General features: G+C 34.0%; 2 protein-coding genes across 2 annotated transcripts; one reads left to right on the top strand and one right to left on the bottom strand.

The window, feature by feature from the left end:
- The first annotated feature begins 1,088 nt into the window (after positions 1-1,088).
- Positions 1,089-5,186, top strand: LOC143560028 (uncharacterized). The gene is made up of 10 exons (XM_077048435.1): positions 1,089-1,352; positions 2,533-2,611; positions 2,716-2,810; positions 2,905-3,009; positions 3,987-4,066; positions 4,137-4,227; positions 4,324-4,431; positions 4,505-4,591; positions 4,685-4,753; positions 4,867-5,186. Exons 1-10 carry the CDS (start codon positions 1,089-1,091, stop codon positions 5,017-5,019), a joined length of 1,131 nt encoding a protein of 376 aa, XP_076904550.1. The 3' UTR covers positions 5,020-5,186.
- A 129-nt stretch (positions 5,187-5,315) lies between these two features.
- On the bottom strand, positions 5,316-8,472 carry LOC143560026 (flap endonuclease 1-like). The gene is made up of 17 exons (XM_077048434.1): positions 8,427-8,472; positions 8,205-8,321; positions 8,072-8,130; positions 7,901-7,960; positions 7,760-7,813; positions 7,631-7,679; positions 7,498-7,545; positions 7,346-7,411; positions 7,202-7,252; positions 7,000-7,119; positions 6,837-6,921; positions 6,667-6,748; positions 6,481-6,595; positions 6,333-6,393; positions 6,209-6,251; positions 6,074-6,128; positions 5,316-5,440 (listed from the first exon to the last, which is right to left on the bottom strand). The coding sequence occupies exons 1-17, from the start codon at positions 8,436-8,438 to the stop codon at positions 5,366-5,368; spliced, it is 1,152 nt and encodes a 383-aa protein (XP_076904549.1). The 5' UTR covers positions 8,439-8,472; the 3' UTR covers positions 5,316-5,365.
- Positions 8,473-16,309: the final 7,837 nt, after the last annotated feature.

Genomic DNA, 16,309 nt, shown 5'->3' with positions numbered 1-16,309 from the left:
TTAAATAAATGGTAAATGTGTAACTATTATATAAATTAACAAAATTTGATTGAAGTTGGAGGACTAAAACTATAACTATTATTTATAAAACTAAAGTAACCGTACATGTTGTGGTATAAAGACAAAATTACCTTTAAAATTTCTTAAGCTTCCTAACCCATGATTTATATATCTTATGTTAACTATATATAATCACAACCTTTAAAAATTCTCTGGTTACTCCTTGCATTCTCTCAAGTCATCGGATTGCTTTATTTGTAAATAAAGACTATATGCATTTGACCCGAATTCACGGGTCTCACTAAACCAAATAGCCTTTAAACGGGTTATAACATCTCACTAAATTAAAAATTAATCTTACCAAATATTTGTTATGAAAGCTATAAAATTACTATTCGATTTTTAAAAAATATTATTTATAATTAAAAAATAATTTTATAATAAAAAAATAATAAGCGGGCTATGAGTCTCACCAAACCCAGATAGCCTTTGAATTAGGTTATAATATTTTTTTTATTTGTGAAACTCTTTCATCATCAAACCATAAATATATTATTAACTTACTTATAATAAACAAAATTAAAATTCAAAATATAAAGTTTGGATCAAATACAAATTAAAATATAAAGTTTGGATCAAATACAAATTAAGTACATCATAATTACTCTACTTGATTCTCACAATTAACACGTTAATTTAATCTGTACGTTAATTTCTCTCAAAAAATATATAAATATTAAAAACGAATGACGTAAACAACTCGTTAAATAGGGGATAAAAGATAGCAAGTAAGATAAGTAAAAGAATCAACTAATTTTATATTGTTTTATACATGGTATTTATTAAACATAATATTTCCGAATATAATATAATAATATATACTATGATGATGATGATGATAATAATAAATGGTTTATATTGAATTGGTGGGGTGATGGATATCAGTAGATGATCTACATTTGAAGCTACAACTACAACTGCAACTGATAGCCACTGTCGTCATTCAGATTGCCATTCACCCATAGACAATAGTTATACCATAACTCCAGAACCACTGTCGCATTAGTTACGTAACAAAAACTCGATCGATGGGTGATTCCACCGCTACAGTCAGCGGCGGTGATAATAACAACACCCCATCTGAGCGTAACGCGGCGGAAGAGGTTTCGAGAATCATGGAACAGAGTAAAGAGTTGCAGGAATCAGCTGCGACTTTAATATCTAAAACTTCACAAGAGGAAGCATCATTAAGGCAACGAGCACTAGCACTTGATTCCAATATTAAAACGCTGAATTCATTCATCGCTTCATCCGTCAAGAAAGGGAATTTGGATCCCAAACATGCCGAAAAAGTAATTAAATACTATTTTTTTTGTTTTTATTGCAGATTCGATCGTTAATTTCAAGTTCGTTAGGTATGTTAACACAGACACGGAGTTAAACAGGTTATCAGGTTTCGTGACTTAAACAGGTCAGCACGCTTAAGACTTGTTTAAATTAGTGTCTAAACAGGTTAAGCACCGGTTAACATGTTTGTATTTTTTATTATTTTTAATAAAATATATGTCCTACTTGTTTGCCTATTTGGCTTAATTCCCATCCTCAAGTCAATGAGGCGGTTCATGTCAGGCCGGTTTAGAGTTATTGGATTGGCTCAACTAGTTAAATAACATGTCTAGCTAGGAGTTCGAGCTATGCAGTCAATATCGCTGGGTATCAGTCCCTTGGTAAAATATTGGTCAGAATATCGGTACCAATAATATTGGCGATATTGACTGATATATCACCGATATTCCGATATCAGTAGTTTAAGTCTTAATTATAAATTTTTAGTGTTAGTGTTAGTGTTAGTGTTAGTGTGTTAGTGTTTTAAGTCTTAACCAGTTCCTACTTGCTACGACTGTTAGTGTTTTGCAAGTTGAAAAGGTTTAATTTGTTAATGGTAGGAGAGTATACTGAATTATTAGTGTTAAATTGCTATATATATATATATATATATATGAAATTTACATGATATTAAAATTACCGATATCCCACAGTGATAACTGATATCTCAGATATCCGACATTTTTTCGCATTAACTGCTTAGAGTTCGAGTCCATCTCTAATTGTACAAACTATATTACATAATCAAAGTTGTGATTGTGGTTATGAGTTTGTAATCAGTTTTAGAGTTATTATTTTTCTGGTTATAGATTGAGAGATATTTAATCCAAATTCATCGTGTGCATTTACGCTTTGGTGAGTTAGATCAATTCTACCTAGTTTTACACCCCCTTAGTCTTACTGCCTTCAACTTTAGTCGATACTCGATTAAAAATATCTAAATAGGTCCCTTATTTGTCTAAGCAGGTCCCTTAGCCCTTATTTAGCATACCCCTAAACAAGTCGTGTTGTGTCACCTGTATCTAAAGAAACAGGTTCGTGTCTGAAACACGATTAGTTATTGTTTTTGTGTTGACACCACAGGTAATTGTGTCGTATTGTGTCGTGTCTCGTGTGATAAGTTAATTGTTTGTTTTCTGTATACAGATGGTTGAAGAGCTAAGTAGAGCAAGTTATACATTGAGCGAAGGAGATGCAGCTGCATTTCTTCCCAGTAAATCTTATGGTGATTTATATTATTAAATCAGTTATTTATAATTATTTAGGGTTGTTTGGTTACAGTTAAAAAGTTAATGAATTTTTAGTTTAATTAGGGCTGTTTGGTTACAGGAAGATTTTTGAGGGCCTTCCTTGGTCCAATAAATGTCCATGCTACCAGAAAGGATGTTCAGTTGAAAGTAAAAGAGGAATACAATAACTTCAGGGTACATTCTAATATATGATATTTACAATTAGTAACTATATTATATAATTATCAAATTTAGAATTAGTGACTATTGTTTTGGCTTCTGTGAGCAGGATAGGACTGCATATTTGTTTCTGTTTTTCCCATCTTTGTTACTGGTGTTAAGGTCATGGGTTTGGAATGGATGTTTTCCTGCATTGCCAGTCCAGCTTTACCAGGTAAAATATGTTTTTTTATAGGGAAAATTCCTAAAATAGCCTGATTTTGGAAATAGATTCCAGTTTTGTCCCTCAAACTTAATAATTCCAAAACACGTCGTCAAAGACGCGTTAGATTTCCTAACACATGGTTAAAGATGAGTTAGGCCTCCAAACACGTAGTCAACGATATGATAGCATCAAACGCGTAGTCAAAGATATGTTAGCTTTTTTGTTTGTTTTTTATAATATTATATTTTTATAACCAATTTTACTTATATTTGTTTTTCTTTTATAACTTTTAATATATAAAATTTTATATTATTTCGAATATACCGACGAGAAATGTTTACTTTTATCTATGGACCAACATAAATTTTATTTAAAACCGAGCGGGATCAAATTTTATTGAACTTTTCGATATTGATTTGGCACGGCTCGAGTTTGAGTAAGTTTATGTTAGGCAGTAGATAAAATCGTAAAAGTAAGCATGTCTCGTCGATATATTCGAAATAATATAAAACTTTTATATATTAAAAGTTATAAAAAAACAAATATAAGTTAAACTAGTTATAAAAATATAATATTAAAAAAAACAAACAAAAAGCTAACATATCTTTGACTATGCGTTTGATGCTAACATATCTTTGACTACGTGTTTGGAAGCCTAATTCATCTTTAACCATATGTTAGGAAATCTAACACGTCTTTCACGACATGTTATCGTCTTTAACCATGTGTTAGGAAATCTAACGCGTCTTTGACGACGTGTTATGCTAATATGTCGTCAAAGACGTGTTAGATTTCCTAATACATGGTCTAAGATGAGTTAGAGAGGGCCATTTTTAGAAATATTAAGTTTATGGGACAAAACTGGAATCTATTTCCAATATAAGGCTATTTTAGGAATTTTCCCTTTTTTATATCGTATACGTGCTTATTAAATCATATAAGTTAATGTACATGTCACGAGAGCATCAAAAGTGTCCTGTTTTCAGGCGTGGTTACTATTTCTCTACACGGGGTTGGCTTTGAGAGAGAATATTTTGAGAGTTAATGGAAGTGACATACGTCCGTGGTAATTAGTTTAAATTTGTATACAAATGATATGATTGTTGCATGATACTATATATTGTGATTTTTGTTAGGTGGATATATCATCACTATTGTGCAATGGTTATGGCACTCATCAGCCTCACATGGGGTATAGAAAGGCAGCCTAATTGTTCTGAAAAGCAGGTTACTGCTTGAAAATTGTTTAGAATTTGTTTCATTTAAGTTTATGGGTTGATTTTTTAACTTTTATTTTATGGATGCATATTAATCTTGCTGCAGAAGGGTATACAATTGTTTCTCAAATGGGCAATTATGCAAGGAATTGCAATGCTTCTACAGAACATATATCAGCGCCAGAGGCTCTATACTCGTATCGCACTTGGAAAGGTGTTTTCTTTTGTAAACATTATAGATTAAATAGACCCTAAAATTATAAAATTGACTCGTATTTTGATTGTAGGCTAGAAGAATGGATGTTGTGTGGGGAGAAACTGCTGGAGTAGAAGGTCAAATATGGCTGTTATACCCCATACTCTTCATCTTGCAGGTGATTTACTGGATTATTTGAAACTTACTTTTATTTATAAAGAATTATGCCTTTTGGCAATATATTTACCGCCTGCTTGTATTCTCTTCATAGGCTTTTGAAGCGTATGTGGGTCTGCTATTACTGAAAATCACAGTGGTTGGTGTGGTTTCTGAGTGGCAGGTAAAGCTAAAAAAGGCATTAATCGTAACAGTTCGCATTTCATTTTTCAAATTATTCATCACTCAAATTCACAAGCATGCGTATGATTAGAAAATGCCATTTTCGGTCACCAGGTTGTTACTTGTGGAATCCTTCTGATAACCATGGCAGTCGGGAACTTCATAAACACAGTTCAAACCCTTGTGTCAAAATCACGGGTCAAAGTCAAAGCCAAACTGAAGAAAGCTCAAAGCAAGAGTGATCTGCTTCAAGGACCCCCAAGCTGATGATATCATGTGATATTAATCATTTGTCACAAAGGGGCTGTGATGCCCATGGATTGGATTTTGTTAAACTTAGCTTTATAGTTGTGCCTGTAAAGATTAAACTTTGAGTTTGTGTTTTTTGATGAGATGAAATGACATTTTTTGCTGCTTTTTGTACAAGTAATTATAACATTACTTCTCTCTTGTTATATCTGGTTTGTTGTAAAACAAAACTAATATCATAAACTGATAGATTCTTAACATTACATAAGAACAAGTACAATAAGCAGTTGATTTTCTCAAAATAGACAGCGATTTTAGTCCAAACTGATCACAACTATGGGACCAACAATAAATTGAAACTAACCTATTTCTTTTTTCTACCAGCTCCACCCTTTGCCTTCTTGTTGGCTGGTTCTTTTGTGGCCTTCTCATTTGTTTCCTGACGCACAAACATCATACATATGTCACACTGCTTAATCTAGTCAAAATTTGGTTCAAAGAATTGAGACAAAAATCAAAGATACAAAACAAACTTCTAATAATTAGTTACCTACATTGGGACAAACAAGAAACTACATTGCATTTATGATTAAAGAATATTTCTAAACTATTTTTCTGATTCAAGAATCTTAAAATTTAGTAAGATATCAAATATAAATAATAATCAGCAGGACTCAGTTCTAAATATTCACCATTTCAGCTTCATGTTCCAAAGCAGACACCTTTTGATAACATCAATGAGTGCCTGAAATGTACACCTAGAACTGGAGGACTAAAGCAGCTTATGTTCAGACAAGATGCTCGAGTCAAATTCCTATTCTTGAATACTGGCTTTGGAGATCCAAGTAAGCATTTTGTTTCCTGACAGCCAGGTTACTCAAAATTATGGTGGATTGATTATACACGAGTATGGTTATTTACCTAATTAACCACAAGTATTAAGTATTTGTTTTATACTTGTTTCATATGTTACTCAAGAAGACATAACTATACTGAAATCAATGGATTGATTTATAATGCTCACAAGGAATATGCAATGTACAGAGACGCACTGATTTCAATGAAACCTTACCTTTCTTTTAATGGGAGCAGATGAGCTAGCAACCGGTTTGAAAAACGATTCCAATCTGGTTGACAGAGAGAAATAAGGCATCAGAGATTGAGAGTAAAACAATCATATGAATAAACGATTCGATTGTTTTCTTACCGGTTCTGTGTAGACTTGTTCTTGGAGGCTTTTATTTTCTCCACTGCCTAATATTAGAAAATCCATATTCAGTTTATATACATATATGAACAAAGAGAATAATACCAAAAAAATACAAAGAAACATGCCTTTGTAACTCTGTCACTGTTGAACCCATTTTCAGTCACCAAGAAGTTTATCAGGCCCTAGAAAAGAAAATATAAACATTTAAAATACTGTAACGAATAAAAGTATAAAAGAGGTTAATAATATGAACTCTGAAGTCTTCTTACTTCTTCATCTGGGGCGGTCCACTTAATTTGAAGCTGCTCATCATCATCACAAACCAAAGGTTCTTTGAAAAGACGCCTAGCCTCTTGATATGGCCAGTCTTCAGGTATCTGATATCTGCGTAAATGTTACTTAACATTACTTATATATTAAATTAATCATTTATGTGTTGCAAGAAAATAGAGAACCTTTCTCTGTTTATGTTCTCCAAAATACTCTCTATTGACCCGTGTTGGCGGATAAGCTTCAAAGCTGTCTGACCACCAATACCTAAAATATAACAAAAATAAATAAATTAAAAAGTTATATAACCAAAAACCTTGAACTAAAAATGTGATGGTGAAAAACTATGTATTACCTCTAATGCTGTCACAATAATCACACCCACATAGAATGCACAGATCAATAAATTGATCCATTGTAAGGTTGAGTTCCTCCAAAACCTGATAAAACCAGCATCTCAATGTTAGAACATAGTAATTAGTAACATAATTTGCAATTTATATTGTTAGATTTAGCACCTTTGAAACATCAAATTCCATCACAGGGGTCTTTCTTGAACTAGGATCCATTAAGTGACGAAGAAATTTGGGTGCTCCAAAAGTAAGAGAATCCATATCTTCAGATGCAACAGCATAGACCTGTGACAGGTTGTACGTTAGAATAAGTTAATAAATATGACTTAAGAGTTAAGTCGGTATTAATATAGACAAAGATACATGCCTTATCAGCTTTGCAAAGAGCAGCACATTGTGCCTCTGCTTCAGATGGAGCCTGCATAAATACACGTACAATCCATAAATAATTTTAAGTTATTATGTGACTTATGACTTAACTCATACTTATTTTTCTATTTGACAATGTTACCTCGATAACAGGCACTCCCATAAGCCTGAGAAGTTTTTTACAATCCTCATTATGCTGTCTCGTCACCTGGAACACAAATTACAATATTAACCAACTAATGAGCTTCTTTAACTTCACATTTTGTTGTGCCTTGCTCTTAACTTGTTACTCACCTTCACCGTACGTTTACTAAATTTCTCAATGTCTTCCTTATTGCCAGACTACAATAACACCAAAAGCAATATGTAAAAAAGAATTATCTAAAAAGTTAAAGCACTGTCAAAAAAGAATTAATACTTATCTTACCTTTATAGCCTCATCTAAGCCAGCTGTCGCGTCTTCTCTCCTTGAGTAACTGTATCATAACTCTTAAAACCAATATCATAACCATTTTTAAATATAAACAAATCATGCATGAAACAATAATAAGGTTACCGTTTTGCAAGCTCTTGTTTCTTCAAATCTGGAGGCGCCCCGTCAAAAACATACCTATAAAGATTAACCAAAACCACTTACAAATTCAAAAACTATTCATTTCACATAACAACATCAAGTTGAGACAAAAACCGCACTTACACCGGCTTCAATCCAGACTCCAGAAGCCGAATCGTCCGATTAAACATCCCTTGCAAATGACTATCATATGCACAATCACAACATAAAAGTCAAACACCAATGCATTGACTTCTTCACAAATTACAAAAATAAAACTTATAAACTATAATAATAATAATAATAATTAGCTACCTAGTTACTTCACCGGCCTCATTCGTTAACATTTCAGTTCCACTACGTCCAACAACAATCTACACAATCACAATATTATTATTATTAAGCACAATACAATATAAACAAACTCATATATGTTCAATTTAAGTACCAGAAACTGGTAAATGCTCATGCTAGCATCAATGGCGATTTTGCGACCAAAATAGCTTTCAAATTTCTGATCTTTCATCGTCTTCGGTGCATTATCTGCTAGAAGCTTCGTTAAACCCTAAAATCACAAAAATTAGGTCAAATTAATTGAAAAAACTTCCAATTAGCTCAATTGGAAGTGTAATTAGAAGTAACGATGATTGAATTGGGTAAAAGAAACTACCTTGATCCCCATATTTGTGGATTGATTCAAAAAAATTGAAAAGAGATTGAAGTCTGAACTAGGGTTTTGTGGCGATTTTCCCGCCTTGATATATTATTATTATCCAGGGTGAGTGAAGTGAGGTTTTTTTTGGCCCTTGTACTATGGAAATAGTCGTGTTTAGTCCTTCTCGTTTTTGGGTTGGCCAGCTTCATTTTTTTTTGAACGACCAAAAAAGTCATGACGCCCGAGTACACCCATGATTGCACGCAGCGATGGTGACCGGCCCGACACCAATTCTAAAGGAAACCCACCTCCAAACTTGATTTTAAAAAGCGAGAGGCGAAGAAAAACGACGGGGTTTAAAACAGAAGCGTCAGACGCAAAAGCGAGAGTTTTTTGTACTCGAGAAGAATATACATATAAAATTTTTATATATGTATATGTCATGGGTTTTTAGCTTCCCGACCAATAACGTAGCTATATTTAAGCATTATATGATTTAATATATAAACTACCTACACATACACCCTAAAAAACATAGTGTACAACATTTAGATACTTAAAAACTACTTGCATACAAAAGGTGAACGCTTCAACTTCGCTTTAGTTCGCTTTTTGCCTAAAAATCTCGCTTCAGGCTCGCCTTGACTGACCTAAAGCGAAGAGGCCCTCGCCTTAGGTCGCATTTTGCTTCGGCTCGCCTCATGCGTGCTTTTTTAAACCAAGCCTCCAAAAGAGTTACTGTGATAAAAACTCTGTCTCACGTATGATATTTTGTCAAAAACAAAACTCAAACAGGTGACTTTTCCTAGAGAAAGTTATCGGGATATCGCTAGAGCACCCCTCCAATTTAGTGAGCGGCGCCAAATCTTTCTATGGATTGCTTTTTTCGCCTCTTTCGCCGTCATCTGGTTTCAAGATCTATGAACAAGAGAGGGAGGAGAGAAAGAACGCATATGGATATTATGTCTGTCGGAGGTTCGAGAATCTTTTGATGCTATGATAAACTGAAAAGAATTGTGAGAAATTATAAATTACTTTTAATTTTTAATTTTTTATTTTTTATTTTTGGCTAGATAACCAAAAGCTGTTAACTCGTATTAGATAAATTATTTAATTAATTAGTTTTAATATCACTTACAACTCGTTTGCAAATATTTATAAAAACTTATTGGGTGAGCCTAAATAACATTTTTAAAAAAAGTATATAATTGTGTGTTATTCCTTAAGTAAAAGGGATGAAGAAAACGAAGCTTGAAAAAAACGCATCCTCATGGAATTTTGGCAAATGGCACAAGAAGTTATTTATTTATTAGGTATAGAGTATGGACTGTATTGATGTTGTTGAACCTTGAAGCTGACTTATTGGATACAGCCATACAGGTTTGATGTTCAACCAACTCTCGTGGAGTCGTGGGTGTCCAATATTGGAGTTTAAATGAGTTCGGCTTACGCAAGTTGAGTTTGGCCTCAAAGTTAAACAAGCCCATTTCGGTTTATTCGTTATTTTAACAAAATGAAATCTTGAGCTCAAGCTCAGCTTGTAAAAGGCTGAAGTAGAGGTGCATAAAAAACCCGAACCTAAAAAAAATATCCGGAACTGGGTTTTTTTATACCCAGGTTTTAAATACCCGACCCTACCCGTAGGGTACGGATAGGGTATGTTTTTTAGTATCAAAACCCGTACCCGGAACCGGGCCCGATTTATACACGGTAATACCCGGAACCGGGTTTTCAAATATCCGATCTATACTCGAAATTACCGGAAAAATACTTGAAAAATACCCAAAAATACCCCTAAAAATTGTAACCCCTTAAAAGAAATCCAATCTGTACCCAGAAAAAAAAACCCCCAAAAATCCAAAAATAGGTTTTTTCAATACCCGAAAATAGGGTATTCAAATACCCGGTTTTAGAATACCCGGTTTAATACTCGACCCGAACCCGATACATAGGGTATGGTTTTAAAGACAATACCTGGACTCGAACCCGATCCGGGTATTACCAATACCCGATTTTCCAATTCTCGGTCATACCCGAACACGGGTATTTGAAAAACCCGGGTATTTGAAAAACCCAATTTATGCACCTCTAGGCTGAAGTCAACTCATTTAAACTTAAAGCCAACAATAAACGAGCAAGAGAAGGTAGCACGTGGATTGAAGATGAACGAAATAATAACACTAGTTCATCGCAGCAAAAATATGCCAATATTTGTTTTTTGGAATTTCAATAATGTATTTTTATTAACATTAGAAAAAAAATGTGTGTACTCAATTTAATCGAGTCAAATGAGGGAGCCAATGAGTTAGCTTACCTTGGCTTCAGCCTTTTAAACTAGTTACAAACCGCATGTTATTTGAATAACCCTGATCAATGATATCGGGTTGGCGAGCCAGACTAACAAATTAAGATGGATTAGTCCAAGCATAAATATGACCTTTTCTTTTTTTTTAAAAAAAAGGAAGGTGTTAACAATACACATTAACGATGAGCATTTTCGGTACGGGTAATGATTGGTACCGGTACCGGTACCGAATTTGGTACCGATTTGATACCGTCGGTATCAAATCGGTACCAAATTTTGAGTTTCGGTATCGGTACGGTACCGGTATTTCCCGAATTTTCATGAAATACCGGTACCGAATCGATACCGGTACCAACTATTTCCAAATTTTGGGATCGGGATTTTCGGGATCGGTACCGGTACCTACCGGTACCATCCCGAGCTCATCCCTAATGCACATAAAAAGTATTAAAAATACAAACTTTCCTTTTTTGGAACCGGGAAAAAACAAAATCGAAATCACTTTTTCAACCTTAAAAACTTTTATAAAAAATAATTTAAATAGTCGTTAGCCATCTCTTTTAAATGACTATTTTTAGTCTTCTATCCTCAACTTAGTCTTTTTGTACTTATCGATCTACCGATGACAGTTATCTCCACCCTCATATACTCATACCGATCTTCCTTTGTACTTCCATTATCACCATTGCAATCATCGGTTGAAAAATCAGTCTGTAAGCTCTTCTCACTTTTACCATAGTACTACTTTAGTTTTATGTTCACATATCTATATTAATACGTCGTGTTGTAGCGTATTGATAACGTTGGTATCATTTGAACGTAAAGATGCCGGGTGGGTTTCTAGGAATACCTTTTGGTCTGTTTATAATTTGGGATTTTGTTTTTATAGATCTGAGTTAACTTGATCGTGATTTTTGGAATTAACCGGTTGAGATCCGTACACTACAAGAAAATCGGTCATTTTTTACGATGGGTTTTGTTGAAAAAGTAGCTTTTTTTAACGATTTCCCTACATTTTCCTACAATAAGTTGCATGAGAAAAACGTATGTGAAACTCATTTCCAACTTCTTCCAACAATTTTCCATACAAAATTGATATAAAGATGTCGTGGCAAAGTTGCTATATTATTCCAACAAAGCCTATTTTATTTATTTTTTTAAATTTTCTACAACTTTCCAACAAATGTATTATACTAAATTTAACAAAAATACTAAACATAATTGATAGATGTGATTTTTGTTGGAGAGTTAGCAACAATTTTCAACGAAAAATCGTATTATTACTCTTTTGTTGCAGGGATTGTAGCAAACTCAGTGCTGTTTTTTTAATTTTATTTTTTTGTTGGAAATTCGTTGGAATTACATATATGAATTTTGTAGGAAAATGAGTTATTTTCTAGTAGTGAGTGGAAGTGGAAGACGGCCCGCCACGTCCATGTCATGTAAAACAAGAACTTTTTCCAGTTTTATACTTAGACCATCCGCTATGGGTAACATAGGGGTGATCTAGGGGGAAACATTGGGTAGGAACACCAATGGGGGGATGTGAGTGTGACAATCGTCAATTTCAGGTTAACTCCGTTAACTCAACTCCGTCAATTCAAACTTAAGATCACTGAATCTATAACGCACACCTCATTACATTTAAACTAGGGTTTAAATGACGCTTAACACTTACTACATGTGTAGTCTTTCGGGAATTGCACCGAAACGCAAACGAGTTGACGCAAATGATTGGTGAATAAACGAAAAACGTCAAAACAGTAATTATGTGATAATTATGTGTTAGACTTATGAGTTGTGTGATAACATCGTTATAAACGTTAACTCAATGTACTAGAACTAGTTAGTTAAGCTAGAAAAGCAACAATTGAAAGTTGAGGGACTTGAGTGTAACATATTATTATTATTAATAATAATAAACCTAAACCCTAACTCATTCTTTCTCTCCTCCCTCTACCCTGATCGGAACCCCTCTCCCTTGGCTCCCTTGGCTGCCGCCATTCACACACACACATACAACCAAGTTTTCAAGCTTTTGATTGAAGATTAAGGTGCTAGGAAGGTATAAACGACTATCCCTTGCATCCTTTATACTTAATTTCGATGTTTAATGGGTTAATTGAAAACCCTAGGGGTCGATTTATGTGTGTAATGTGTTCATATGATTGATGTTGATTTGATGATGATTTGATAACTAGAATGGATATTGTTACATGTTAATTGCTTGTGTCTTTGATTTGAGTTCAAACAAAAACCCTAATCATGTATGTAATGCGTAATTGATGTGCATGGATAGTGATTATGGAGTCTAGAGTGTTATATGAATGAATGATGGTCCATAGATAGTTAATATGTTAAGTTTGGATGCAAACAGTTTCTGGACAGATTGTGTTATTGATGTTTAATTGACTGTAACGGGGTGTAAATGTGAAAATTGGTTGAGATTATTGATACTAAAGTAAACTAGGTTGAGTCTAGTTTCTAAAGAATATAAATTTGCAATTTTTGGACGTGTAAAAGTTAACTTTTATGATTTTACAAAAACGTTGTGCAAAGCTGAGTTGTTAGACCTGCTGTTAGGTTGTTTTGTAAATATTATATCTCATGAACTACGAGACCAATTGGGTTGGTTCCACTTCTGGAAGTTGACTTATTGAGTTAGGAACCTAACCCATGTGGTCTTGCATTTATTGGATTTTTCGTTTAACGGGAATTTCAAATAACATTCTGTTGCGCATGAATTTGACTGTTATGAGTTTGCTGTAATGATTTGATTATTGTGAGAAACCTATGTGGAATAAAAATATAATAAAATATGTTCTGGAAACCTAAGACATATATGCTTTTGTGATGATTTTTGGTAAATTAATTGTGATGCTATAATCGGTGGGATAGACTAGTTTTTCAAGTAGAATTCTGTCGTTAAGAAACTAGTTGCTGAGCTTTGTGAAAGTTGCATGAAACAACGTGATTGCTAATTGATTGTTATGATTTGACCAAATTGCCCTCATGGGGAATAATTGCTAGTTAATTGTTATGTGTTGACCAAATTGCCCTTACGGGGAGTAATTGCTACTGATGTACATTATGAATACATGACACGTAAATAATTGCTTACACATGTAACGTATCACAAATACACTTGTTAAAGTCACACACGATTCACAAACGAAACACGAAACATGTTGTGTGCATAGGTATTATGTGCCGGGTCTAGAGACTCGATAATATTCCGACACTTAGAAAAATCTCTTTGTTGTTTTAGAACGCTAGAGAGAGTTTTTCTGTGACGCGCATCTTGGTGAATTATTTTGGGAATACTTCGCAAACAGTGAGTTTCACTTTCCCCCTTTTAAACTTTTAAACGCTTTTCACTTGGGGGAGATAACATACTCCGAAAACGCATTTAAGATTTTGTTAATATAGATTATATATCACTTGTAAAGACTAAGTGGCAAACGCAATAACCAAAGTCCTTCATTCACATCGAACCGTTTAATATTGGATAATAGCGAGTCATTGTTGAGTAGTACTACTGGGTTTGACAAACCCCACCCAACGCTAAACTCGACTGGAGGTCGAGTGGGTGTAATCTTGGCTAAACACATACCATGGTCGGGATAGACCTGGTGGCAAGGCAAATAATAAACAGTCAGCTTCGGTGTCGAACACTTAGTGATACTTGTTTTATAGGCTAGCTACCTATAGATATATAATTGACATAACACTATCTGGTAACGCAAAACGCTGTAACGCAAAACGCTTAACGCAAACGCTAAACGCTTTATTTTATATAAACTTGTGAACTCACCAACCTTGTGTTGACACTTTTAGTATGTTATTCTCAGGTAGCCGAGGAGGGGACGCGGTTTAGGATCATGCATTACTTGAAACACTTTTAATAATGCAAACTTATTTTAAACTGTTATCACTGGGTTTTAAGTCGTCCTGCGTGACGCAACATTGGTTTCTGTGGTTTTTACGCTTCCGCATTTAATTACTCGTAAACGTTTTCATGGTTTTTGAAACTTTGTTTTATGGTTTGATTATAACTAATGAATCCGATCCTGTTAGTTCACACCCTCTGACGGTAAAACTCCGTTAGTGGATTTTGAGGGTGTGACAGTGAGGCCTACATCCCTCTCTCACTCTCTCACACACAAACACATACATACATAAATACATAATGGGCCAAAAAAGAGGTGATAAACCACAGTAAGACATTATGGAGAGAAGCTTGGAAGCTCTATTTCCTATGTGATAGTGATGTGGCACTGTGAAGGGGCAACGTTGCCCCCCCCCCTCCACATAGGATAGCCTTAGTGCTTGAAGTTTCCTTGAGTGTTAACTAATGTTTAATTTAATCAAACAAAAAAAATAAGGGACATATCCGATTGGCCCTTTGACCAAATTATCCTTGCCACAAGCGTCGTCATTAAGAAAATGCACGGGCAAAAAAAAAGCCCCATATATAGTGGCGTGGGGCCGTTTTAGAGAGGAAAAGTTGTGTGCGTGTTGGGAAGCAGTGGGTGGACGCCCCATTACACATGCCCTTTACGATTTGATTTAGCTAAAAAGGTGCAAGGCAAAAAGTGTGACTTATGATATCAAAAGAACGAAACCTGTTAAATATATATTTTGGTTAATCAATCCATTAAAGTTGGTGAGAATTCGAATACAAAACGAGAGTTTCGATTCACACGTTTAACTTCAACGGGAGAAAGCTTCTAGAAGATTTGTTATTTTTCTATAAATAGGGACTTGTATTTGTCATTTGTGTGTGTGTGTGTGTTTTTCTTGGTATAATTAACCATCCGAGGAGAGTTTACCTTGGGTGGGATCGGTTCGTTTAATTAATTAGATCTTCTATTACTGATTACGGACTCGTTCACTATCCATATTATCTTTATATTATTTGTTCGATTGTTTGTTTACACCACACCCGTCTCAATCGATTATCAAGAACAAAATGAGTTCGTTTGTCGGATCCGGATTGCTCGCTAACTTTAACCGATTTATTTACCAAATATATACTTAACCAGTTTCGTTCTTTTGATATCATAAGTAACATTTTTTGCCTTACAAAAGGGTAAGGTTTAGTTGCTTCCTTCCATATAATCGGTTTTGATTTGTTCATGCGTTTGCAATTGAGTCTTGTCAATGATTCTTAGATCTATCAGGTTCGAAGAGAATCATTTTGTGTTCGTGTGCATGACTCCATAGTTAAATGCTTTTCTTAAAATTGAAATTATGCAAGATTGTTAAAGTATGTTTTTATTTTCATTTCTAAATGGGTTTCATCAATTTTTTTCTTTAATTTTCTTTTGCTAATTATAAATCTAATTTAGTCATTTTATCAAGAAAAGTTTAACATCTAGTGGAAACAGCAAATGAAATTTAGAGTGTTAATTTTGTAATTTTGTAAAACTTTACTACAATAAAACATATATAAGATGAATTTAAATGATTTAGGTTTGTTTTTCTTATTTATCTTATAATGTAGTTTTCTGTTATGTACTTTTAAGTTTTGATTTAGAATTATTTTAAACTTCAAGTTTTTATACAGAAGTATTGTCTATACGGCTTATAT

Source organism: Bidens hawaiensis, unplaced genomic scaffold, assembly GCF_021521415.1.
Source record: "Bidens hawaiensis isolate Kalapana, Puna unplaced genomic scaffold, B.hawaiensis_p1.1 tig00020159_1, whole genome shotgun sequence".
In the NCBI taxonomy this organism is placed as follows: Eukaryota; Viridiplantae; Streptophyta; class Magnoliopsida; order Asterales; family Asteraceae; genus Bidens; species Bidens hawaiensis.
The sequence above is the reverse complement of the archived record's forward strand: the minus strand, read 5'-3'. Positions and strand labels throughout refer to the sequence as shown.

Coding starts and splice junctions, on each gene's coding strand:
- LOC143560028 (XM_077048435.1), top strand. CDS start 1,089: ATGGGTGATTCCACCGCTACAGTCAGCGGCGGTGATAATAACAACACC. Junction 4,592..4,684: donor CCATACTCTTCATCTTGCAG/GTGATTTACTGG, acceptor TTCTCTTCATAG/GCTTTTGAAGCGTATGTGGG. Junction 4,754..4,866: donor GTGTGGTTTCTGAGTGGCAG/GTAAAGCTAAAA, acceptor TTCGGTCACCAG/GTTGTTACTTGTGGAATCCT.
- LOC143560026 (XM_077048434.1), bottom strand. Junction 7,814..7,900: donor GAGTCTGGATTGAAGCCGGT/GTAAGTGCGGTT, acceptor TAATCTTTATAG/GTATGTTTTTGACGGGGCGC. Junction 5,441..6,073: donor CTGCTCCCATTAAAAGAAAG/GTAAGGTTTCAT, acceptor TTTGTGCGTCAG/GAAACAAATGAGAAGGCCAC.